The sequence below is a fragment of the Sorex araneus genome, chromosome 3, assembly GCF_027595985.1.
Source record: "Sorex araneus isolate mSorAra2 chromosome 3, mSorAra2.pri, whole genome shotgun sequence".
In the NCBI taxonomy this organism is placed as follows: domain Eukaryota; kingdom Metazoa; phylum Chordata; class Mammalia; order Eulipotyphla; family Soricidae; genus Sorex; species Sorex araneus.
Window position 1 is genome coordinate 224,320,562 of NC_073304.1, and position 24,920 is coordinate 224,345,481.

At 58.7% G+C, this 24,920-nt stretch overlaps 2 protein-coding genes across 11 annotated transcripts in view; one reads left to right on the forward strand and one right to left on the reverse strand.

The window, feature by feature from the left end:
- The window catches only part of MAPT (microtubule associated protein tau), an 87,091-nt gene extending 70,991 nt beyond the window's left edge, over positions 1–16,100 (forward strand). For 3 of the 6 annotated variants that reach the window (XM_055129835.1, XM_055129836.1, XM_055129838.1), the window contains 4 exons: positions 6,697–6,789; positions 8,491–8,572; positions 9,659–9,771; positions 12,515–16,100. In XM_055129835.1, coding sequence (XP_054985810.1) covers positions 6,697–6,789; positions 8,491–8,572; positions 9,659–9,771; positions 12,515–12,730 — 504 coding nt within the window. In that variant the 3' untranslated portion in view covers positions 12,731–16,100. The remainder of the gene's footprint in view (positions 1–6,696; positions 6,790–8,490; positions 8,573–9,658; positions 9,772–12,514) is intronic. The other 3 variants (XM_055129837.1, XM_055129839.1, XM_055129840.1) reach the window with 1 other exon arrangement.
- A 1,137-nt stretch (positions 16,101–17,237) lies between these two features.
- Positions 17,238–24,920, reverse strand: part of KANSL1 (KAT8 regulatory NSL complex subunit 1) — a 167,642-nt gene continuing 159,959 nt past the window's right edge. For 3 of the 5 annotated variants that reach the window (XM_055129831.1, XM_055129830.1, XM_055129832.1), the window contains 8 exons: positions 23,602–23,787; positions 22,958–23,146; positions 22,470–22,618; positions 21,420–21,541; positions 20,079–20,136; positions 19,776–19,888; positions 18,980–19,232; positions 17,238–18,843 (listed from right to left, as the gene is read on the reverse strand). In XM_055129831.1, the coding sequence (XP_054985806.1) occupies positions 18,616–18,843; positions 18,980–19,232; positions 19,776–19,888; positions 20,079–20,136; positions 21,420–21,541; positions 22,470–22,618; positions 22,958–23,146; positions 23,602–23,787 (1,298 nt within the window). In that variant the 3' untranslated portion in view covers positions 17,238–18,615. The remainder of the gene's footprint in view (positions 18,844–18,979; positions 19,233–19,775; positions 19,889–20,078; positions 20,137–21,419; positions 21,542–22,469; positions 22,619–22,957; positions 23,147–23,601; positions 23,788–24,920) is intronic. The other 2 variants (XM_055129833.1, XM_055129834.1) reach the window with 2 other exon arrangements.

Here is a 24,920-nt window from a genome sequence, read left to right on the forward strand (position 1 = left end):
GCGGGGCAGAGCTGGGGGAACTCCGCTGCCGCCGCCGGGGCAGAGGCAGCACCTTGGCGCTTTACTGGGGTCCCCGCCCCGCTGCGTGTGGAGTAGCCCCTTTCCCCCGCTGGTGGGACAGGATCGGAGAGAGTGAGGCGGGCTGCTGGCCGGGCCTCCGTCTTGGGGAAACCCGGGACCCCGCGCAGAGCAGCGGCTGCTTTCGGGCTCTGGGTCCTGCTGCTGAGATCTCGGGAGCAACCAGCAGCGTCCCGGGGCGGAGTTGCTGAGCGACGGGCCGGTCTGGGCGGCTCCTTCCTGCACGGGCCCCCCAGTGCTCGTTTCTAGCGTGGCAATGGGGGCGCACGGCTAGGATCCCAGGGGGGACCCCAGCCCCCTACTCAGCATCTCAAGGACCATTTGGGGCGCACCCAGCCCTGCTCCGGGGTGCTGGGCTGGACTCAGCGATCCGTACTAGGGGCACGGCCGTATGGATGCCGCCCCTGGGATGGATCTTCCCGGAGCCTGGGTCTCCCGGGCCCTGCGCCCACCCAGCGCTACTCTCGCTATTGGTTCTCCAGGCCGGGGTCCTGCCGTCCCTGACTCGGGTCCTTCCTGAGTGCCCCGCAAGGCCAGGCGGGGGTGTGTGTGTTGGGAGTGTGGGAGCGAGGGTCGTACTTTCCATCTTTGCCTTCTCTTCTGCCCTGTTTCTTTACCGGGGCCTCTGGCTGCTGTGTGGGCTGACCCCTCGGTGCGCTGGGACCCGGGCCCCGGGCCCCATCTCCGCACTGGCAGTACTCTCTGCGTCTGAGCCGGTGTGCCTACCTGTCCCCGCGAAGGTAGGGCTTTGCAGGGCCTGGTGTGCGTGTGTGTGTTGGGGAGAGGAGAGGCTGTGTGTGTGTTTATTCAGCTGCTCCCAGAATCCAACCCTGGTTCTTGGGATTAAATCAATGCCTGCACCCTCAGGACACAAACCACAGGCGGAGCAGAGTGTGGCCCAGTGGCCTGACTTCTGCCGTGAGCCCCTCTTGCTCCAGGAGTCAGAAGGAAACGTTATCATGTTTTTATATATTTGGGGTGAGGGGTGGCCGCACTCAGGTGTGCTTAGGTCTTTTTGTGCAGTCACTCCCGGCAGTGCTTGGGGGACCACAGAGATGCCGGGGATCCAACCCGTGCAAGGCAGCACCTTCTCCGCTGTCCTGTCACTCAGCCCCAAGGAGACCCTGACAGTCCCTTGGCGATGCTATCCATCTGTTGGGGTCACTGCATCTGGAAGAGGAGGCTGAGCCCTCAGAGCGGGTTTGCATAAGGCCCTGAGTGCTTTGCTTACAGGAGGCCACAGACCCATCCTCGGGCCCCAAGCATTGAACTGGGAGCATCCCCAGCCCCCTTACCATGAGGTGGGGCCCCAAAGTAAAACAGTTCTTGTGCTGAGTGCCTCCAGCTGTATTGGGGGCTCCACCTTCAAGATTGCCCCCCCACCCGCGTTCCTTTGAACACTTTGAGCTGCAGTGAAATGAGTGGCCAGCAGATGGCGAAGGAACGCTGTGAATGTCTATCTCCACTGAGTGGAAAGAAGTGCTTGAATGAACTATTGCTGCCTTAGCAAAGGCCCAGATGTCACTTTAAAAACCCTCTGTGTTGTGGACGGAGTGATAGATCAGCGGGTGTGTGGGGGGGGCATTTGCCTTGCACGAGGCCGACCGGGGTTCGATTCCCAGCATCCCATATGTTAACCCCAGCACCTCCAGGAGGAATTCCTGGGTGTATGAGCCAGGAGTAACCCCTGGCTCACACACCCAGGTGTGACCCAAAAAGAAAAAAAAAAATCCTCTGGTCCCAGAGAGACAGCACAGGGGTTAAAGCGCTTGTCTCACATGCGACTGATCCTAGTTCACTATCGGGCACCCTACACGGCTCCCTGAGCACCGCCAGAATCCCTTCTGAACACAGAGCTGGGCGTAATTAATAAGCTCTCCCTGGGGTGACCCAAAAAAAGAAAAAAAAAAACCCACAAAACAATACCACAAGTGTAGATCACTTACGCAATGCAAATTAAGTGGACTTGTCCCTCGGGTCGTTGGCTTCTCCCAGGTCAGAGCAGGGACTCGGGGCCCTGGGCCCACAGTGCGTGGAAGGTGTCACCTTTCCCAGGGGCAGTCTTGTCACTGAGACCTTCTGGGCCCCTCTCCCTAGGCACAGTGTGTGTGTTTCTGAAAGGCTTGGTGTCAACAGGAAGAATTTGGAAGGGTCACGATTTAGATCCAGGGTGGCGGTCCCTGGAGGAGGTGCCCGTCCCTTGGCCTGATGAGAGCTTGCTGTGGGCGTTCAGAGCCCACCCAGGAGCACCCAAGCCCCCGGCTCAGCTCTGGACCCCCCAGAGGGATGGGTCCGGTGGGCCCCACTGCTGCGCTCCAGGGGCCGCCTCGGGGCTTTCTCCCGCTTGGAGCCACCAGAACTGCCCTTGGACGGGAGTTTCCAATGTCTTTTCCAGGATGTCTCTCGCTGCCGTCCACCCCCTTCCCTCTGCCTGCAAGGTCGTTCTAGGACTCAGTTTCACAATTGCAGCCATGGCCGTTTCTTCTCTTTTCTGCGAATCTGGCGTTCCCTCGGGGGGTTGACTTGATCTGGCCGGCGTTAATGCGCTCTGCTTTGGAAGTGCGAGAGTGGGGGGCCCCGCTCTCCGCCCCACAGAGCTCATGCCGTTCCTTTCATGTGGGATGGGAGCAGGAAAGCACATGGAAAAAAGCATTCCTCGTCTATTGCAAACCTCATTATTGTTTAACGAGTGGCTCTTAATTCGATGGATTTCTGGGGCGTTGGGTACAGAAAACAGACTGTCTTCCTGGGAAAGCTGGTGAGCTTCCTTGCTCAGAGGGGCGCGGCTGTGAGCACTGAGTGCTTCCAGGAGGCATGGAACAGGGTCCCGATCCATTGTTGAGCCCACTCCCCTTGGCCTGGCCTTCCTTCACCGTCCTGAGTGCGTGTGCATGTGGGGGCGCTGCTCAGGCCCCGCTGTGGCTAGCAGTTCTGCTCCCAGGACTTCTTCCAGTGGAAAGTTTCAAATAAAATATGATCCCCAAAGGAGTTCATGTGGGATTCCCAAATATGTGCGCGGAGGCGGGGTTGAAGGGTGGGGGTGCTGGCTCAGAGGAGTGCAGCGGGCGCTGGCTGGGTGGGGAAGGGGGTCTCCAGGCAGGCTGGAGAAACCGTTGTTCCCATTGGCTTAGGGGGCAACCATCCCCGTGACGGTGGGGAAACTGGTCGGTGGAAACTGGTGAAAGACCATTCTTGGTTCTTTTTTTTTTTTTTTGGACAGGGGGCCGTGCCCAGCTCATTTCAGCTAGTTTACCCCTGACTCTGCATTCAGATCAGGCGACCATGTGGAGTGCCAGGGTCCGAGCCTGGGTCAGCTGTTTGTAAGGCCAGCGCCCTACCTGCCGCACGCTCTCTCTGAGCTCAGCCGGGCTTGGCTCCGGCCAGGTGTCACCATTGGCTGAGAGGGGATGAGTCTCCGGGCTTCTGAGGGGAAACCAGGGGATGGCACCAGTGTGGAATCTGTAACTCACCTGGCCTCTCAGGAAGGATGGTCTTAATTTTGAACATCAGAGAAGAGGGCCCAGGTACAGAGGGGGGAAGCCTTGCACATGGCTGGCCCAAGTTTGATTCCTAAGACCATACAGGGTCTCCCAAGCACTGCCAGGAGTGATCCCTGAGTAATTAGGAGGAAGCCCTGGATTTTCCCCCTTCAAAAAAAAAAAATAAATAAAACAAAAATCAGAGAAGAAATTGCAAAGAATTTGAGCATCTATATAGGAGATGTTTTGTTTTATTTCCCCACTAATACACCCGGCTGCCTGCAGGGGGCAGAGGAGAGCACTGTACAGTCACAGAGCAGCCTGGCCTCAGCCTTGCCCTGCCACAGAGCAGCCGGTGGAAGCACTTTCCTAGCCGCGCCCGCTCCCTGCTAACGCTGGCCCTCGCTAACGGGTAGATGCAACAGAAGCCACTGGCCCGCCGGAGGAGAGTGGCGAGGGTGTTTGGACACCTTCATCCAGAATTTCTGCTTCTGGAACTCTTGTTCCCTAGGCTGGGGACGTACGTAATCCACAACAGGGAGAACTCCATGCCGTCAGTGAAATTGTTTATTAAAAATGAAATTAGAGGGGCTAGAGCGATAGCACAGAGGGGAGGACACTTGCCTTGCACACGGCTGACCTGGGTTCAACCCCCGGAATCCCTTATGGTCCCTGAGCTATTCCAGGAGTGAATGATCCCTGAGCACAGAGCCAGGAGGAAGCCCTGAGTGCCACTGGGTGTGGCCCCCAAATAATAATTTTTATATTTGTTACTATTATTATTATTATTTTGCTTTTTGGGTCACACCTGGCGGTGCTCAGGGGTTACTCCTGGCTCTGCACTCAGGAATTACTCCTGGCGGTGCTCAGGGGACCATATGGGATGCTGGGGATCGAACCCGGGTCGGCCACATGCAAGGAAGATGCCCTACCCGCTGCACTATAGCGCCAGTCCCCAATAACAATTTTTTGGATGGAAACAATGTGGGGCCAGGTAGAGAGTTCAAAGGGTAAGAGCACATGCTTTGCATGTGGGAGACCTGGGTTTGGTCCCCAGCATCAGACTTGGTCCTCTGAGCACTGAGATTGGAGTAGCTCTGGAGCACCCCAGTATGTCCCCCAAGCCAAACAAAAAAAAATTAATAAAATATAGTCAATGTAAATACTTGATAGCACAAATACCACCAAATGAAATATGACAGATTATTGGTTTTTAGATCACACAGTGCTTGAGGCACCACAAAAGGAGGGGATCAAACTCGTGGTCTTCTCGGAAGCCTGGAGCTGTCTCCCCACCCGGTGACATTATTAAACAGAATGTTTCTGCTGACGGCAGAGCGTGGTCAGTGCTTAGGAAATGTCACTGGATTAAAGATGAATATGAAATCAAGCTGAAGGAGGCAGAGTGATAGTTTAGCGGGCAGGGTATTTGCCTTGTACACAGCCCATCTGGGTTCAATCTCCGGCATCCCATATGGTCCCCCGAGCACCACCATGAGTATTTCCTGAGTGCAGAGCCAGGAGTAACCCCTGAGCACCGCCAGGTGTGACCCAAGAAGCCAGAAAAAAGAAAAAAAAGGGACTGGAGCAGTAGTACAGCAGGCAGGGCGATTGCCTTGCATACAGCCAACCTGGGTTTAATCCCCAGCACCCCAGATGGTCCCCCGAGCCTGCCAGGACTGATCCCTGAGCACAGAGGAGTAAGCCCTGAGCACCGCTGAGTGAGGCCCTCAAACAAGAACCCAAAATAAAAACAATAAACATTACTATCGTTGTAAATTAATAACAGTTCAATAAAAGAGATTTAAAATAGGCGGGGCTGGAGCGATAGCACAGCAGGTAGGGCGTTTGCCTTGCATGCGGCTGACCCGGGTTCGATTCCCAGCATCCCATATGGCCCCCTGGGCACTGTCAGGAGTAATTCCTGAGTGCAGAACCAGGAGTAACCCCTGAGCATCGCTGGGTGTGACCCAAGAAGAAAAAAAAAAAAAGATTTCAAATAGGCACCAAAAAATAAAACAAGAAAACAGACATAAATGATCAAACTTACACACACCTCACTATGGTGCAAAGTCCTCGTCGCCTGAGGTCAGCTCTGACTCAAGAGTTTGAGGCTTAGATCAGGCCCCTAATCCCTAGGTGAGCCGGGGCAGGCTCCCCCGCTTGCTGTCCAGGCAGCCTGGCTTCTGCCCACTCGTCCCTGGGAAGGCGAGGACGGTCCGGGAGCCGCACGGGGAAACCTGACTGACTGGTACTGGTATTTGCGATCGGTGGAAACGGTCTCCTTGCTTGCAAGTGGAGCTGCTGGTGCAAGAACCGCGAGGGCTTGCGTCATCACTTATCAAACTGTCATTACCGTATTAGCAGATCCTGTTCATTATTCTCAGACGTCCCGATCCTGGTAGCATACAGCACAGTGAATCTCTTGCTTCCTGTCCCGAGATGATGTCATTACTGTGCTAGAAGCCAAAGCATCCCGTTTCCTCTGCATCCTGCTGGGCCGTGTTTTTTTTTTTTTTTTGGGTCACACCTGGCGATGCACAGGGGTTACTCCTGGCTCTTTACTCAGGAATTACCCCCTGGAGGTGCTCAGGGGACCATATGGGATGCTGGAATTCGAACCCAGGTCGGCTGCATGCAAGGCAAACACCCTACCCGCTGTGCTATCGCTCCAGCCCCTGGGCCGTGTATTTTTTTGTAGTTGCGAGGCAAAGTGGGTAAAATCCATTGTGTACAGTGACTTCCCATCCCCACCCTTCTCCCTGCTGGCGGGAGAAAGAACCTTCCAGAAATGCAGCAGCACTGCTGCCCCCTGGGGTCTTGGTGGCAAGGAGGAACAGAGAGAAGATGAGACACCCCCTCTTTTGCTGTGTCCTTGGGCCCCTGGATTTGGGACAGGGGGCGGCGCCGTTTGGCTGCTATGAGACAAAGCTCTCCGTGGAAGGGTGGGGGGGCCTGGATTTGTCGTTTCTGACACCCCTCAGTGTCTTTTCGGCCCTGGTCCCAGAGACCAGCGGTGGTCAGAGCCCGAGTTGCCGCCCAGGCAGCCCCCGGGGGGCCCCTCAGCGCAGGTGCAGCGCAGGGGGGCGGGAGCGGCTGGGGTGCGCCTGTCACTCACCCTTTTTTCTGGCTATCAAAGGTGCAGATAATTAATAAGAAGCTGGATCTTAGCAACGTCCAGTCCAAGTGTGGCTCAAAGGATAATATCAAACACGTGCCAGGAGGCGGCAGTGTGAGTACCTTCACACGTCCCCTGCGCCCGCCGGCATTGCACGGAATAAACCACTGAGGTCGGCAGCCCCGCATCCTGGCACTGAAGGGGACCCGGCTGTGTCCCTGCCAGCCCCGGCCCCTGCCCCAGCGGGCTCCCCGCAGCCTCCCTGGAGCTCGGAGCTGGTCCCTTGCTGCGGACGCGGAGCTCTGGGGGCTGCCCCTCTGCCGGCCGGAGCTGCTGGTGCCCAGAAGGGCCAGCCTGGGTTTATTCTTGCAATGTGCGCCACCCCCGCTCACGGGCGGGGTGCTGGCCCGCGGCTGCTGCATGGCGCTCCCGATGGCTCCCCCCGCAGTGTCTGCCGAGTCCTCCGTGTCCCCTCTGCCACCTTGGCTTTGCTGAGAGCAGGGCCGAGGAGGTGGGTGTCCTGCTCCTTCCTGTCTGCCTCTTGGATCTCTGGCTTCGCTGCAAACCCGGGCTGGGGGTGGCGACGGCGTGCCTGTGGGTGAGGGGGGCTTGGGACGGGCCTGAGGGAGAGCTGGGGAGAGCGTGCATCCCCACCCAAGAGGGGTGTCCAGGGGCACCTCCACTGTCCGGCCCCACTCTGTGGCCTGGTCCCGGTGGCCGCGGCCGGTTGGCACTGGGGGCCTTGCAGGAAACTCAGCAGCCCTCCCATGTTTTCAGCACTGCCCCCTCCTCTCCTGCTGGACCCTCCCCCCTCCCCCCTGCAGACTGACCCTGCTCCTTCTGTCTCGGGCCTACCCCGCCTCCCGACAATGTTGGGGCACCACCCTGGCCTCCCCAGGCCCCCCACCCTCTGCCCCTGTGTCTCAGCATGGCCTCCAGGAGGAGAAGCGAGTCCAGGCCATCAAGGTGCCCCCAGACCCCCGCCCCCTCATGCTGAGAGGGATTCCCCAGCCCCAGAGCACACACAGCCCCGGACCTGCTCCAGTGCTCCAGACCCGACCCTTACCTGCCACCGGGCAGGGGGGTCACCTCTTCTCCGTGACCACTGGCGTCTGCCGCGCAGGGCACAGCTCAGGCCAACATGGCCTTGAGCTCACCAGATTTGGGGATGTTCCAGATGGTTCATCCCCCCCCCCCCCGTGGAGACTGTCCTTCCCCAGGCGCCCTTGCTGCGGACAGGCGGGGAGGCGGTTCCCCTTGCCTGAGCTCTCCGCCAGGGCGAGGTGGAGGCGTAAAGCCACAGCTTGGTGGAGACACACCCGCAGGAGCCCGTGCCCCAGCGTGGAGCACGGGAGTGGAGACGAATGGCTGCGGGCCGAGGGGCAGAGGCAGCGGGCAGCGGGGCTGGCCAAGTCCCCGTGGCTGCCCGATGCGCGCCCGCGGTGCCCCCTGCCCCACAGGGCCCCGGGCCCGTGTGTGTGTGTGCCTCCAGCCAGTGCTTGCCCGTGGGGTCCTGCCCGCTGGGGTGTTGCTGCGGCCTGAGCACCCCCTCTCCTCCTGGAGGCCCCGCTCTGCCTCTCCCCTACAGCCTCCTCCCGCTCGGCCCTGTCCGTCAGGACTCACCTCTGTTGTGTGTGTTTGCTGAGCTGGCAGCTCGGTCCTGTCCCGGGCCATGTCCGTATGCTGTGGGTGTGAAGACCCCAGGTGTGGCTGGAGAAGGGGTCCCGGTGGGGGGCACTGTTCCTCCACACCCGCCCCCTCACCGGGCATCACCCCTTTAGGTCTCGCCCCTTGTTCATCCTTTCTCTCTTGCAGGTGCAAATAGTCTACAAGCCGGTGGACCTGAGCAAGGTGACCTCCAAGTGCGGCTCGCTGGGCAACATCCACCATAAGCCAGGTAGCCCCCCTGGGAGAGGGAGTGGGGGGCAGGCTGCCAGAGCGTTGCAGGGTGTGGCTGCCTGGAGCACAGGGCGGGGCGGGAGACCCAGGGTGCCGGGAGGGAGCAGGGCTGAGTGGGTCAAGGTGGAGGAGGAGGGAGGGGGATGCTGGGTACTGGCCTGTCTCCTCTTCTGCGGTCCCCACCAGCGGTATCCCGGAACCAGTGAAGGTTTGGCCCTGGGAGGCAAGTTTTATGGGTGCCCCCCCCCGCCCGAAGCCTGCTTAGTTTCAAAGGAAAATGCCTCTGGGGCTCCCGTGTGTGTTCCTACCCCCAGTGCTCGCTCGTCCCCTGCCTGGCCCCTGGTCTGTGGAGTCCGTGGAGATCTGCAGGTCTTCCTGCTGTGGCCACACTGTTCTGCACAGGCCCCGCTGGCTGTCTGGCGCGGGGCTGCTAGGCGCATGAAACCCGGCCGGGAGCAGGAAGCTCGCAAGTCCCATGTTGGGGACAGGGGGCGGCCCGGGCCGGACAGTCACCTTCCCAGTGCAGATGGATCCTTCTTGCTGGTTGTGGCCAGGCCTCCTCTGAGACGGGGCAGGGGCGTGGTGGTCCAGAGTGCACTCGTCCGCTCCACGACGTCTCTGGGCAAGCCTCCTCCCCCCAGCGCAACGGGCAGCCCCTCCGCCCCAGGCGAGTCCGTCCACTCGGCCTCCTCTGGCCCATGTCCCCGGCCGAGCACGGCGAGTTTGAGGCAGGACAGGGCCAGCGGCGCTGCTGCACGTCTGAGGACCCACGGGACCCACGTTCCTCCTTGGATGGGGCCCCACAGAGGGTAGATTTACTCCCACGCGGCGCTGCCGTTTGCCTTTAGGGCTCCCAGGCCCGGTCCCCCTGCTTCACCGCTGGGTGCTGGGCCAGACAACCCAGAGGGAAAGGCAGGGGTCCGGGTTCTAGCCCCGGAACTGCATGGTCCTGAGAGTTGCCAGGGGTCACTCCTGAGCAGAGCCAGGACAGTCCCTGAGCAGCTCTGGGTGCGGGGGGGGGGTCCGCCCCACCCACGCCCGAGCGGAAATGAATCTCAGGGCTCTGGTGTGTGTTGGGTTCCAGGGGGCGGCCAGGTAGAAGTGAAATCCGAGAAGCTGGACTTCAAGGACAGAGTGCAGTCCAAGATCGGCTCCCTCGACAACATCACGCACGTCCCTGGTGGCGGAAATAAAAAGGTGAATGGGGCAGGGGCGGCGGCCTGGGAGCCTGGGTGGGGGGACGGAAGAGAGGGGACGGGTCTGAGCCCGGGGCCCGAGGAAGGAAGCCAAGGCCCTGGGAACCTCCCCAAAGCTGCTGCTGCTGTGGTCACCTGGGGCCACTCACGAATTTGATGTGGACCAGCTGGTGCCTGGAGTCATGGGGCTTGGGGGGCCTGGGCACCTGCAGGGCTTTCAAGTCCTCAAGTGGCCAGCACTGCAGGCCCAGGGAGAACTGTGGTTGGCAGCCACCACGGCCGCCCACCCCCACGCCCACACCCTGGGCTGGAGAGAGGACAGTGGGGAAGGTGCATCCTGGACGCAGCCGACCTAAGTTTCATCCAGGGCACCACCAAGAAAGACCCCTGAGCACTACCAGGAGTGATCCCTGAGCACAGAGCCAGGAGTGATCCCTGAGCACCACCAGGAGTGATCCCTGAGCACAGAGCCAGGAGTGATCCCTGAGCACCACCAGGAGTGATCCCTGAGCACCACCAGGAGTGATCCCTGAGCATAGAGCCAGGGGTGATCCCTGAGCACTGCCAGGGGTGATCCCTGAGCACTGCCAGGAGTGATCCCTGAGCACAGAGCCAGGGGTGATTCCTGAGCATCAGCAGGAGTGATCCCTGAGCACTGTCAGGAGTGACTCTAAAGTGATTCTAAAGGAATAATGGTCTGGAGAGACAGTCCAGTAGGTGGGGCATTTGCCTTTCATGCAGCAGACCTGGGTTCAGTTCCTGGCCCCGCCAGAAGGGACCCCTGAGCACTGCTGAATTTCTGGCCTGTGCCAGCTCAAATGACCCAACGAGCCATGGGCCCCTCCCTGACTTTTCTCGGGGTCCGAAGTGCGACGTGCTGTGGGTTCCCAGGAGGCCTGGGAGTCAGGATGGGTCTACAGGGATGCTGGAACTCTGGCCTCCCGGAGGGCAGTTAGGGGGGTGTGGCTGTGCCCAGGGCACTCTGTCTCTGCCTGCTGTGAAGGTCGTGGGGTGGCCCTCTGGATTCTTTCCCAGTCGGGGAGTGGCTGCAGGGAGCAGGGTGGGCTCAGAAGGGGTGAGTTAGGGGCTCCAAGGGGCCTCACGGCACACAGGCACCCCCTGATGCCCGAAGTCTGGCCACTTGAGTTCGTTCCCTTGGAGGGGGTTGGGGGTATTCCTAAATCCTGTAATATTTTTTCTTGTGTGGGGGGTGCAGGGACCTGGGCTGTACTTGGTGGCGCTCAGGGACTGTATTTGGGACTGAGCCTGGCAGTGTCAAGGGATCACACAGGGTGCTGAGAAGAAAGGGAAAAGAACAGAGTTTTTCCAAAGCACTCATCTCAAGCTTATTAAAGCTTGCATCACACCAATTTTTTTTTTCTTTTTTGGTCACACCTGGCGATGCACAGGGGTTACTCCTGGCTCTGCACTCAGGAATTACTCCTGGCGATGCCCAGGGGACCACATGGGATGCTGGGAATTGAACCTGGGTCGGCCTTGTGCAAGGCAAACGCCCTACCCGCTGTGCTATTGCTCCAGTCCCCATATTTTTTAAAGCAGTGACCCCCAACATAATAAAATCAGGGCCAGAGAGAGAGCATAGTAGGTAAGGCACTTGCCTCACCTCACATGTGGCTAACTTGGTTCTATCCCTGACAACAGATAAAAATCTAAAAGAAAGAACAAAACCCAAGTTAAAAAAAAAAAATCTAAAGCAAAAACCCCACATGAAGAAAACCAGTCCACGGCGGCCGTGGCGTCTGGTTTTTCTCACACTGACATGCCCCTCGCCCGCAGAGCAGGGACCCCTGCACTGGGATGGAAATTTTGTCACGGTCTGGGGAGGGCCCACGTGTCGCTGCTGCCCGCAGTACACAGGAAAGGCCGAGTCCGGCCGTGTCCTCGCTTAGCCCTGGCACCGGGGGAGGGCAGAGCGTCTGGGCTCCTTGGCACCCAGGCCGGGACTTGTGGCTGCATGCTCATTGTCTGCACAAAGAAATACTTTTCTTGTTCTTTTTTGGTGCCACAGGCAGCTGTGCTCGGGGCTTAATCCTGGCTCTGTGTTCAGAGGTCACACCTGGAGCTCGGAAGAGCCCCCCAGGGTGCTGGGAAGCAAAGCCAGGTTGGCACCCGCTGCGGCTGGAGCGATAGCACAGCGGGTAGGGCGTTTGCCTTGTACTCGGCCAACCCGGGTTTGATTCCCAGCATCCCATATGGTCCCCCGAGCACCGCCAGGAGTTATTTCTGAGTGCAGAGCCAGGAGTAACCCCTGTGCATCGCCGGGTGTGACCCCCCCCCCCAGAAAAAAACACCAAGTACCCAGCAGATGAGGGGACAGGCTGGTGGTGCAGCTCATTCACTGCAGAGGGCTGATGAGGCCCCGGCTGTGGCGCCTCAGTCATCAGTTATTCCTGTGGCACTTCAGTGTGCCATTTGGCCCTGTCAGGTGTACCCTCACCTGTGGGCGGCTCTGGTGGACGCACCTTCAAGCATAGGGCAGCCACGTGGCGGGTCTGAGCGGCTGTTTGCAGGCAGCGAGTGGGCGCCGCTCCTGCACCTGGGAAGTACGGGAAATCCACCGACTACAGCACCGCCTGGTCCCCGGAAGGAAGTGGGCAGCTAGGGAGGGGGGACGTGAGGACCCTGCACACCACCCCTGTCCCCCGGCGGGCAGTCCACGGGGGGACACCCCCCTCCCTCTCGCTGGCTTCTCCCCCCCTCACCTGCTGCCTGGCCTCCTGCAGATCGAGACCCACAAGCTGACCTTCCGAGAGAACGCCAAAGCCAAGACCGACCACGGGGCCGAGATCGTGTACAAGTCGCCCGTGGTGTCGGGGGACACGTCCCCACGCCACCTGAGCAACGTGTCGTCCACGGGCAGCATCGACATGGCAGACTCGGCCCAGCTCGCGACGCTCGCCGACGAGGTGTCCGCCTCCCTGGCCAAGCAGGGCTTGTGATGGGACACGTGGGCGGCCGCGCGCGCGCAGAGAGAGTGGGAAGAAGAGGATGACGCCCCGGCCCTCCGCCCTCGCCCCCCCCTCAGCTGCTCCGCTCAGATCTGGTCACCGGTCAGTCACTTAACCTGCTTTTGTCGCTCGGCTTTGGCTCGGGACTTCAAAATCAGTGACGGGAATAAGAGCAAATTTCATCTCTCCAAATTGACGGGTGGGCTCAACAGAATAAAATATTTTTAAAAAACGTGGAAAAAGCCGGCCACCCCCACCTTTCCCCTGGGCGCTGACTTTGGATTCTTTTTCCCCCTTTGAGGAGAAGAGGGAGGAGAGGCTCTGAAGGCTGCTTCTGGGGGACTTGAAGGGACTTTTTTTTTTCCCTTTTTTTTCCGGGGGCGGGGGGGGGTTTGCTGGAACCGGGCGCTGTCCACCGTGTGTGAGCAGGGCTCTGGAGGGGACAGGGACAGGCTGGGGCGGAAGTGGGGGGGGTGCAGAGCACGCGGGGCGGGGCAGGAAGTGTCGCCCCCCCACCCCCCGCCAAGGGCAGCAGCAAGGCCAGCTGGACGACTGTGTGGCCTCTCGCCAGAGGGCAGTCCGGGGGGCTGCTGCTGTCGCAGGCTCAGGGGACAGGACGGGGCGTGGCGCTCGTGCGTCATTCCCCAGAGACTGACCTTGTGTCCAAGGTGCGTGGCTCTTTCCTCCTCCCGGAAGGGCCCGCCCCTCGGAGACCCCGTGTCATCGCGTCCGAAGGCCGGAGCCGCAGCCACGATTCTGGCCACCTCACGGATCTGGGACTTTAGGGCTAACCAGTTCTCTCTGTAAGGACCTGTGCCTCTCGGGACACCCGCTTGTTTCTGAAACAGCCTGGGCCTCTGGCGCGTCTGGGAGGGGGGTCCTGAGCCTCCAGCCCCTCTCCTGGCCACCTCGGCCACCTGTGTGCCCCCCCCATGCCCGTGTCTGCTGTGCAGAGCCCAGTCACTGCCTGTTCCCCATCATGTCACTGTCCCTGTCCCCAGCTTCCCCACGCCCTTCTCAGGGGCAGACGCTGCTGGACTCCTGGGGAAACTGACAGGACGGCCGGGTCCAGCACCAGGTGGGCTGTCCCTGTCACAACCCCCATGACCTCCCGCAGGCCTGCCCCTCCCCCACTCTCGTCAGATGGGGCCCTGGGTGGGGCCTAGTAGGGATCCCCCCCCTCCCCGAGCTGTTCCTCCCAGGCCTGGTCCCCTCCCTGTGCTAGGCTGGCAGCAGGTCGGGCATCTGCACCAGGATGGACAGGCCACACTCCCTGTCCCCGCCCCCCACCCCCCGGCTTGACTGCAAGCCTCTCTCGGGGAGCCCAGCCGCAGCCCAAGTGCATAGAACCGGCCCCCCACACACCCCAAAAGAGGAACAAAGAGGAACAAAGACCCTTTGGGAATGGTTCTCCCCCGAGCCCCAGCAGTGCTCTGCCCTGCAGGAGCAGCTGACCATATACATAGATGTCAACCCCCCGACCCCCCCGCCCCGTCACGTTGTAGTTGGATCTGTCTGTTTATGCTTGGAGTCACCAGTGACTATGATAGTGAAAAGAAAAAAAAAAAAGGACGCATGTGTCTCGAAATGCTTATTAAAGGGGCTTTGAACCCATCGCAGGCTCCTCGTCTCACCCCCACGCGGGCCTCAGTCCCAGGAGGCCCTCAGGGCACTGAACGTTAGGGTCTTGGTCTTTGAAAGCTGCTCATCAGCATCGGGGACCCCAACAGAGACCAGATTCTGACACCTGAGAAGGCTCAGCTGCTAAGGCCCGAAGCACAGGACTAGGGCAGAATCCCCTGGCGCGCCTCCCCCCCCACCCCCGCAGGAGCGTGTGGGCGGGTGGGTGTCTGTCCTCTCTGCTGACCACCTGGAAAAACCCCAGAAGCCCCGAGGGTGTCCACGCTGCAGTCTGTAGCACCCCAGGGCCCAGCAGCACCCGGCCCACCTCTCCCCAGGGGCTCACCCACCGCCTGCCGGGCTGGGTTCCCAGGGCCTCGGCGGCAGGGAATCTCCTTTGCAGAAACGTGCTGTGTTAAGGATGCCACGTGATCTGCCACTCTGGGCTTCGGGCACAGCTGGAAGCCACCGGGGAGCTGGAAAGTAGCGGTGGGGTGTGGGTGTCCCCCTGGGGGCTCAGGCTTCACTGACCACCCAGGGCTTCTGAACCCACAACTTCCTGCCAGGAAGCTGCCCACTGTCCCCAGCCCCAGCTGTTGCTCGGAGGATTCTAGGGGACAATAGGAGGGTGTGACTTCGGATTGGTCAACCCTCCCCTCTTCTGCACAGCTGCAAGGGCCGAGGCTGTGGCTTCTGAAATCTTAGCTCCCTTGAGCAAGAGGCACGGGAGGGGAGCCGTGCCCCAAGACCGTGGCTTGAGGGCGCAGGTCAGGACTGGCAGAGACCTTTTAAAAGGGCGTTGGCCTGAGACCTAAGATGGGGACAGGCCCCGGAGCATGGGTGGCCCCACCCCCCACCCCAGCCTCCTGTCCTGCATCTCCAGAGCCAAGTGTCCCCAGGGAGGGCGAATTATCCACCAGGCTCCTTCCAGCTTCCCCTGGACTCAGTAGTTCCTGTCAACTGTCTTCAGTGGTGAGACTGTCCTGTTTGCTTGTTGTACTATAGGGGGTGGGGGGAGGAACCTGTAAGATAGGACCATGGGCAACGCCAAGTCTTGGAGCGCGGCAGTGAGTAAGCTTGGAACCCTTTTCTTCATGACGGCAGCCACCTTTGCCAGAGGCCCTGGGTTTGGTCTTCCCGACACTCGTCTCTACGTGGCCGGTGGCAGCACGTCTCCAACCCTTCCCGGCCAAGAGCAGACGGGGCGGGCAGGGTCTGTGGTGGTCCCGGCCCGCTCGCCTTGTGGGAGCTCTCGGATCACGCCCGCCAAAGCCCCTGGGACTCCCTCCTCTGAGCTGCCGGCACCCACCGACCGAGCGCGAGGCCCAGGCTTCTAGCACTCACCAACATCTCTCCCAGCAGCCGCCAAGCCGAGCCACGCCACGGGGTGGCGGGCAGAGGCAGAGAGCCCGACAGCTTGTCCCACCCACACACGTGTAGCTTCATGACTTCTGAGTTCTCTTCAACCTTGAGAAGGGTTTCCCCTGGCCACTGGCCCCGTCTCATCTCCGACTCAACTTAGCCCCGCGAATTTGCAGTGTTGGGCAGGACAGTATCTGGCACTTGCAAGTCCCATGAATTTCTTGGGTAAATTTGAGGGTGGGGGGAGGGATATGAAATCATCTTAGCTTAGCTTCCTGTCTGTGAATGTCCATATGATGTACTGTGTGTTTTAACAAATGATTTACACGGACTGTTGCTGTTGAAGTGGATTTGGAAATAAAGTTATTACTGATTAAAATGCGGCCTCCGTGCGTGGGTTTATAGGACAGGAAAGCAAGACACAGATGTGCGAGTCGTTGCACATCCTCTCCCGGCGCTTGCCTCAGAACCTCGACGTGGAGTCGACCAGCTTTCTGGGGCTCTGGAGCAATTCTAAAGCTTCTTCAATCTCGGACTCTCACTCCGGTGCTGACAAGTGGAGTCGCTTTAAGACCTCACCAGTGTGTCCAAATCAGAGAAGGCCAGGGCAGGGGTGGCTGCGTGAGAATCAGTGAAGGGGCCTGAGGCTGAAGCCGAGTACTGGCCAGTCAGCTCAAGGGATGAGCAGCTTTACTAGACCGGGGAATGTGTCAGAAACTGAGGGGTGGGCACACCCCGAGGGTCCCAGGAATGCCCCAAAGGAAAAGAAAAAAACCTTTGCATGTTTCGTACATAGGCTCACAGAGATCACAATCCTTAGGTTTTTGCAGTTTTAAGATACTTTTCTCAGCGTTTCCTGCTGTATATAGGCAGAGGTGGACAGGCCAGATCTCGACGGCAACTCGGGAAGCAGAGACAGAACGACAGGCTGACAGGCTTCAAGGCCCAAGGGGAAGGGAGGAAACCTCGGTCAGGGGTTTCAGAGCATTTCCTTGCTGGTGCTTCTATTCCTGCCCCACCTCCCTTAAAAAAAAAAAAGAAAAAGAAAAAATAGAGGCAGGCTAGCCCATTTATTCATTCATCTTGTAGAGAAGATCAAGCTGACCCTTAGAAGAGGCTCTGGTTCCCGTCAAGCAGGCCGGAGTGATAGCACAGGGTTAATTAAGGCGCTTGCCTTGCATGTGGCTGACCGGGGTTCAATCCCCAGCACCCCATACAGTCCCTGAGCACTGCCAGGCGTGGCCCCCAGAAGAACAAGAGTAAGAATATAAAACATCACACTGCCGGCATCACTAAAGAAAATTATCAAGGGGTATTCAATTACTCGGTGCCTTCTAATGACTTTCCCCAGGAAAGCACAGCCTGCCCTCCCCCTCCCCTCGGCCCTCACCTGTGAGACCATCATTTGCTGATGCCTCAGGGTCGGAGATTTCCTAAGCTCAGGGCAGACCCAGGGGCCTCAGAGCTGCTCAGTTACGGACAGTCTGACGTCAAGCAACGCCTTGGTAGACAGTACTCTGTAACTTTTTTTTTATTATTTTTTTCAATTTTTCCTTCTTTTTTTTTTTTTTTAAAGCACTAGTCTGTGCTTTGCGAACAGAATCAAGACATTAACAAAGATCAGCTTCTCTGAAGAAAAGCATTTCTATAGAACAAAGACAGCTACATGTTTCGCTGCCAATACACAGCTCAAAGCAGGAAAAGAAAATATTTACAAAATACAATTTTTCTCCTTTTTGTTTTTTACAATGCTAAAAGGGTTATTCAGAATTTTCAACGTTATAAATAGAAGAAGCACTTTATGCATAGGGATATGGTGCATTATTGGTTTTTTTTTAAAAGAAACAATGACAAACTTGCAAACAGAATCAAAAAAAAAAAAAAAAGATCACTAATGTTGAAAATTGTGAAAAAACCCCAACCATTAAGCAGTTTGCCTATTATTTTCATACGATTACAAAATGGCCAAGAAAAAAAAATGAGTCCTTAAGCCCCCTTTTTGGTGATCATACATGAGACAGGCACAAGGTCAGCCAAGGTTTGCCGGGAGGGACAGGAGCAGAGCGGACAGTGTTCCACAGGCAGGGGACAAGGCAGGGGACGGGCCTGGCGACAACTCGGTCGTCGAGGACACACCAGATGGGCACAGGGGCGGGGCCCTGCTCTCCTAGCTCCAGGACAGGTGTGCGCACCTGCCAAGTGGAAGGGCCCAGGCTGGTGGGGCAGGTGACACGGGGGAGGGCACGGAAGGGTGGCGGGGACCTGAGCGGTGAGCCAGGTTACTGCAGTGGATGAGTCGGGCCCGAGAGGACTGGACGCAGAGGGCACCGAGGAGACAGCCGAGATCTGCAGGAGAAGGAGAGCCGCCGAGGGCGGAGCTCCGTGTGGACAAGTGGCTGTCTGCGAGTGTCCAGCCGGGTGCCGGCGCGGGGCCACACACAGAAGGGAGGGACAAGGCGGGGAGGTGTGGGCAAGAACCTGGAGCTACGTCCCCCCGCCCCAACCCTGGGAGACGACACTGAGCCGCAGGTCCCCCCCGCCGGGGGCCCACCTGACCCTTCACCTGCCCACAGGTCTGAGGGGGGACGTGGCTAAGTCCAGTGATTCAACAGTGCAGAGGATGTGCAGGACCAGGCCCGCGGGCCGGACCCCAAACTTCTGTTTGCCAACTGGAGGAAGTGCTCAGGTGTGTGACGACAAAACATGGAAACCAAAACAAAAGAAATAAAAGAAAAAAAAAAAAAGAAAAGGAAAAAGAAAGTAGAATCTAAATTCCTTAAATTCACTAAAAACTGTGAAAATTTCCGGCATATGATGTTTGAATATCAAACGCAGAGATTTCTGAAGCTTTAATGCCAATAATCAGTGAGTCTGTTTAGATTCTTGGGTCCCGCTCATCTGTGAGCTGGGCGCTGAGCTGTGACCGTCGCCGCGAGGTGCCGACTCTTGAGGGGGACAAGGGGCGGGGAGGTGGGTGCCGCCTCGGTCTCTCGGCCAGGCTTGCCGCCCGAGGTGCGCCGAGTGCAGCGGGCTGCCCGTTCCTGCGCGTCCAGCTGGTCGTCACACTCCGCCTGGGGGCTGTAGGGCAGGGGGAAGGTTCGCCGCTCCCAGGGCTGGACAGACTGTGGGAAGAGAAGTCACGCAGGTGAGGGCCTGAACGCGCGCACCCCCACCCCCGCCACGGGACCCCCGTCCGTTCTGCACCCAGCGCGGTCCCTTCCCGCACCTTCCTGCTCAGGAGCCCCCCGCCGCCCTCACCTGCTCATCCAGCCCCAGCTCGGGCGTGGAGCAGCGGGTGTCCTCGCTGGCGAGGTGCCGCAGGGCGTCCCGAGCCACAGGCGTGAGCGGTGCCGAGTGCAGTTCCGGGCTGATGGGGCTCCTGGGGGACTGGCCGTGGGGGAACTCCGACAGAGAATGGCCGCTGCTGACGTCGGGGGAGGCAGGCTGGGGGGTGGACGGGTTGGCACTGCCTAGCTGGGGGGTCGTCCGGCCGTCTGATGACCTGTAAGACCTGTCCACCGAGAGCACAAACCTGAGTGTCTGGGCAGCAAGGGAAGAGTCCTGCTTGGGTCTGAGGCCTCGGGGGGTTGGGAAAAACCGAGCAGAAAACCCAACCCAAGTCGAGAAGCTGAGGGACTCCAGCCAACAGTTCACTCCCAGCATCCAGCACATTCTCTCACTTCCTCCCACCCCCACTCAGAGTCCTGGGAGTGCCCCGTGCCCAGAGCGGCCCGGACCAGCACGCCGAAAGCAAGCCGCCGGCCGGCCGCTGCCAAGAACGCCTGGCAGGGGACTCCAGAGTCACAGGGAAGTCGGGCTAGACCTCGAAGACTGTGGTCAAATGAAAGAAACCACAAACAAGGGCTCCACACGCTTCCTGCCGGAGGGTCACTGCTAAGGCCCGCAGAGCCACACCGTGCAACGACCTGTTCCAGAGGAAGGGAAGTCGTGCACGGCGGGAATTTGTCGGGAGGAGAGGAACAACTTAGCGAAGACCTAGGGTAGGACTGCAGAGCGACTGCAAGGCCGGGGACCTGTGCCCGCCCTCCAGTACCTGCTGCCACGACGCTGGGGTGGCACACTCGTGGTCCACAGCCACCGCGCCCTCTCCATCTCCTCACATTTGGCATGCAGGGCGGCGAAGGCTGCGTCTGACAGGTCCTCGATCTGCAAAAGAGCAACTTGGTGGGAGTGTGCCGAGAACCAGCGCTCCCCTATGCCAGGCGTGTGCGAGGCAGGGCAGGGTGGCATCAGCTGGCACCCGGCACCCACGGGCCCTGTGTGCACGCGTGCCCGTGAGGGAGGAGTCCCGAGCTGGATTCCCGGCAGGGCTACCACGACAGAGAAAGACCGTTACCTCCTCGCTCTCCTCGTCAGGGCTCCCCTTCAGAGAATGCAGGTCGACCTCTCGCCAGCTGCAGAGCCAAGAAGGGACAACTGTGAGAGGGCAGGCCGGCCGGCCGGCTCCTGCGGCCCAGACGCCTGGGAAGGACGTCCCGCCCTCACACAGCCACAACGGGCAGAAAGGGAAAGAGGCTGGGACTCGACAGACTCGAACAAAGGGAACTGGGAAAGCGGCCTCCACTCTGGCGCCGGCTCATCGCTACACGTGGGAATTCTGGGGGAGGGGCCCGAGAGAACACAGCAGGGAGGGCGTTTGCTCTCCGGCATCCCATACAGTCTTCCAGCCACCACCGGGAGTGAGTCCTGAGTAAGTACAGAGCCAGGAGTAACCCCTGGGCACTGCCTGTGAAACCACGCCCCACACACACGAAAAGAAAAACAAGAAAAAGAAAAATTCAGGTTGAGGTGATCGATAGCTTGGCTTGCGGGACGGAGCATGCCTTTCGTGTGGGAGTACTGCCAAGATCGACCCCCAGACAGAAAATAAAATGCACTTTCTGATTTGCCAATAAAATCTGAAAATAAAAGGTCAGCATGTGAAACCCTGCTTATGATTTCACAACGAATTTGTCACCTTAAACGCAGGTATGTGTCAAAGCCAGCGGGAAGGGCTGCAGCATGCGCTCTGCACGGCCCAGAGGCCAGGCCACTCCGCCTGGCTGCTGCAACCTAAGGCGAGAGGGGCCCCGAGTGCCGTGGGTCTGGCCACGTAGTAGAAAATCAAAAACCAAACCAGACCACGCTGTCCACAGAGAAGAAATGCCCTGCCAATTGGGGGGTGAGAGAACCGTATACAAAAGTAACTCCAGGGACCAGAGCGATATTGGAAAGGGTGTTTGGCTTGCACACAGCCGACTGGGTTCGATCCCCAGTATCCCATATGGTCCCCTGAGCACTGCTTGAGTAATTTCTGAGTGCAGAGCCAGGAGTAGCCCCTGTGCATGGCTGGGTATCACTGCTGCCCCCGGGAAAAGAAAAGCGGGGGGAGGGGGGATAACTCCACATCTACCAAGATTTTTCTCTTAAAAGAGAAGGCTAGGGGCTGGAGTGATAGTACGGCAGGTAGAACAATTGTCTTGCACGCAGTGATCTCCGCCACCCCATACGGTCCCCCTGAGCCCTGCCAGGAGTAATTAATTCCTGAATGCAAAGCTAGGAGTAACCCCAAGCATGGCCTGGTGTGGCCAAAACACAAAAAACAAACTAAGAAAAAGCGAAGACTGCACCCCAGGTCAGTGAGGAGAGAGGAGGGCCCTGGAACGGAGCAGGGAGCCCGCTGTCTACGGGCCTCTACCTGGGAGTAAGGATTTCCTTGTACTGCAGTTTCTCCACACGGGTGGTTGCGGCCACAGACATGGGGATGACGATGTTGTTAATATCAAATGAGCTCTCTCCTCTTCTCCTCCGGACTGGCTGCTGTGAAACAAAGGCAAGTTTACAGGGATGCACAATGCCACAGACGTCACACCTGACACAAGCAGCTGAGTCCCGACCACCTCAGCAGGCCTGTGCGTGTGGGGCCTGGGCCAGTCGGCCAGCACGCCCCAGCACAGGCACACGGGCCCCGAGACCGGGCTGCCGACTTGCCCAGGGGCCGGAATCCCGGGCCCTGGGTCAGCTGTGGCCCCGCTCCCAATACACACAGCTCTCCACACCACACCCCCACACGCCGCTAGTCTTTCTGCTTCCAGGGAATACCTAGGAGTGGGCCCCCAGGTCTCTAAAGCAGCGTCTAAGGCTCAGGGGACCCTGCGTGTCCTGAAGGTGAGCCCCCTTATCCCGAGCAGCTGGCCCTGGAGGTCACGAGCGCGCCTCTTTCCGGGGGAATCTGGACTCCTCAGCTGTATCTGGACCCCCCCTTTGTCTGGCCCTCATGTGACTCCCCTCTTTCTGCTCCTTACACTAAGTGGACGGAAAGGGAACACTGGGCCCCGGACCACGCTCCCAGCGCCGAGCGGAGGCTCGTGTGGAGTGAGACGAACAAGGATCCAGGCTCAGTGGAGGGGTGCACGCCCCGGCCCAGACGTGGCCAGACACGAGGTTTGGTTTCTCCGAACCCAAGGGGAAGCCTGCGCTGCTTATCCCCGGAGAGCAAACACCTACTCTCAGAGAGACTGGCAGCGAAGCGTGAGGGGCCAGAGGCAAACAGAGGATGACAGGTTTGTCTCTGCCTCGGGCTTTCTGGGGTGACTCAAGCACAGCTATTTCAGCACTAGGGAAACCAACGCAAGGTCAGACACCACGTTCACTCCAGCTGAGTGCCAGTAAGTGCCCCTGCCTCCGCCCCACTCTTCAACGCTGCCTCCTAGTGCCGTGAATGAATGAGGGGCCGTGTGGTACTTACGGACGTGCTGGCTGTGACCTGTGAGCCAGAGCTGGTGGGTGCAGAGGTGTCGGATGAGGTGGAGAGCTGTCGCACCAGGGGACTGTGTGGTGGGTGGTGGGTGGCTGTCAAGAAGCTGGAACTGCTCATGTCTGTGTGATGCTTCAACACTGCAGAAGTCAACAGAAAAGAAAAGGGACGCCAATGTGGCCACCTCGGCCAGCTTTCCTCTAGCACAGTCCGGGAACGCTGTGACACCTATCAGACAAACACGCTCCCTAAGCCTCGGGGATAAAAAGGCGAAGCAGACCGGCTGAGACAAGGACGGGCACTGGGCAGAAGCTGGTGCGGCAGGAAGAAGAGAGCTGCCCTCAGACGCAGCCAGGTGCCGTCACTCTGCCCTCCTGGGAAGCCAAGGACAAAGCTGGGTGCGATCTAGACCAGCCCAGGCGCCCCAGAAAGCCCTGAGCAGTTGCAAATGCAGGTAGAGGTGCTGGGCCTGGCCCTACCTTCACTTCTCTCGGATGAATGGTCTCGCAATCTCATTTTGCTGTGGTTTGGGTCATGGACAGGTGGCGGTGGGTTGAGCAAGCGCTCTGCTTTGGGCGCTGTCACTCTGTCCCCCAGAGGCACGGCCCCCAGATCGTCTAAGTGCTGCCTGTGGGTCCTGTCAGGCCGGGTTTGGTGATGGGACAGCTCTGAAGAGGGGAACAGAAAAAGAGCTGTGAAGTATCTTCTCGTTTGAGTTCCAAGCTCTGAGATCTCTTTAGGCCAATGATAAGACACCAAGGGCAGCCAGACAGTCCGTTGGGATGGAAACTTTTAGCCAAGAGCATAATGGCCGAGGTGGACATGGGGAACCCTCAGAGCCAGCAGGAGAGGCCGTGACCCCCGTGGCAGCGTGCCCGCAGAGGGACCCTGCACCACGCACGCTACTGAGGCTGTTCACTGAGGATTGGGGGGCTTGCCCCAACAGCTACTCAGTCTGGAATGGGTTTCAAAGATCATCTGCGAGCATCCAAGGAAGTTGTAGATAGTGAGTTGAAACTGCAGTAGTCACTTTACTCTCCCGACCCTCACTTCACAGAAGGCCACGGCCCCCGGTGATTGGCAGAGCAGTACCCGGAGGCTTCCCCTGCCCCCAGAAACTTACTGGCTGTTGTTAGGAAGGAGTTGACCAACTTGTGCCTGTCTTTACTGCGAGCTGGATCGGGGAGGCTGCCTGGCATGGGTGTTCTGTGCTTAAGTGAGAACTTTTTGGGAGGTTTGAGTTTGTCGAATGGCTTGTTCTGCCACTGGGACTTCAGCGTGCTCTGGAAGTGCAGGCTTGTGGGGACATCTGCGAGAGAAAGAGCAGCACAGGTTAACCCAGACACCGGCTTTGCATCCCCTCCCTTCCACTGTCTGGGGCCACGGTGACTAGACCATTTCCACACTTCCCACCTCCCAAGGCTGCTGTTAGCTGCTTAGGAGCTGTTATCACAAGTCAACTGCCATTTCACTTTTGGCTCACTGGTCTGTTTCTTTTTCTTTCTTTTTTTTTTTTTTGCTTTTTGGTGTAGACCTGCAATGGTCTACACTCAGGAATTACTCTTAGCAGTACTTGGGGGATCTGGGATATGGGATGCTGGGGATTGAGCTCCCTACCCAGTGCTCTGACCCCTCACTAGTATTTCTAATATCTTTCCATTTTCATAGGGTTTTCATTTTTCATTTGGAGAGGGGGTTGAAGCTGGTGTCAGGAAGTGAACCCAGGGACTGGGCCACACCTCTCCAACCCTACTGACACATCACACATGTCACACACATATCACACACACACACACACACACACACACACACACGTCCTCACCAGTCCTTGCACCAGAGCCTGCCCTGGCCCCGCCCTCACCAGCCCTTGCTCCCTGACATGGTCGGCAATGCCCTGCAATAACTTTTAAGACACATTTTCTCCAATCTCTGGAGTCATGCTTCTATGCTAATCTCTACATTGCCGCCTGTTTCCTAGTCTTTAGAGCTTATTTTGTCCCCCATATGGGGGAACCGGGGAAGAACTGTCACTGAGTCTTGCCACCCAAGCACAGACCCTGCGTCTAATTCGAGTCTCTTCGCCAGCATTTCATGATATCTGATGCAAAAAAGAGCACTTTTGACTCATCTTCACTGCGGGGCACAGCTGGCAGTGCTCATGTCCACACCAATCGGAGACCCTGACTGAACCTGGCAGGGTGCTGGGGCTTGAACTTGGGTCGGATGCAAAGCAAGTGCTCTGTACTATCATCCCAACCCAGAGCACTGGCCTTTTATGCACATGATCTTGAGTTCAAATCTCTGACATGGGAACACACGGGGGACTGGCCCTGTCGGTGGGACGCTGACTGTGGAGCAGAGCCGCAGGGCTGGGGGTGAGAGAAGGGGCCAGGTGTGCGGAAAGTAAATAAGCTATACTGAAGTGACGACCAACACTGGAAG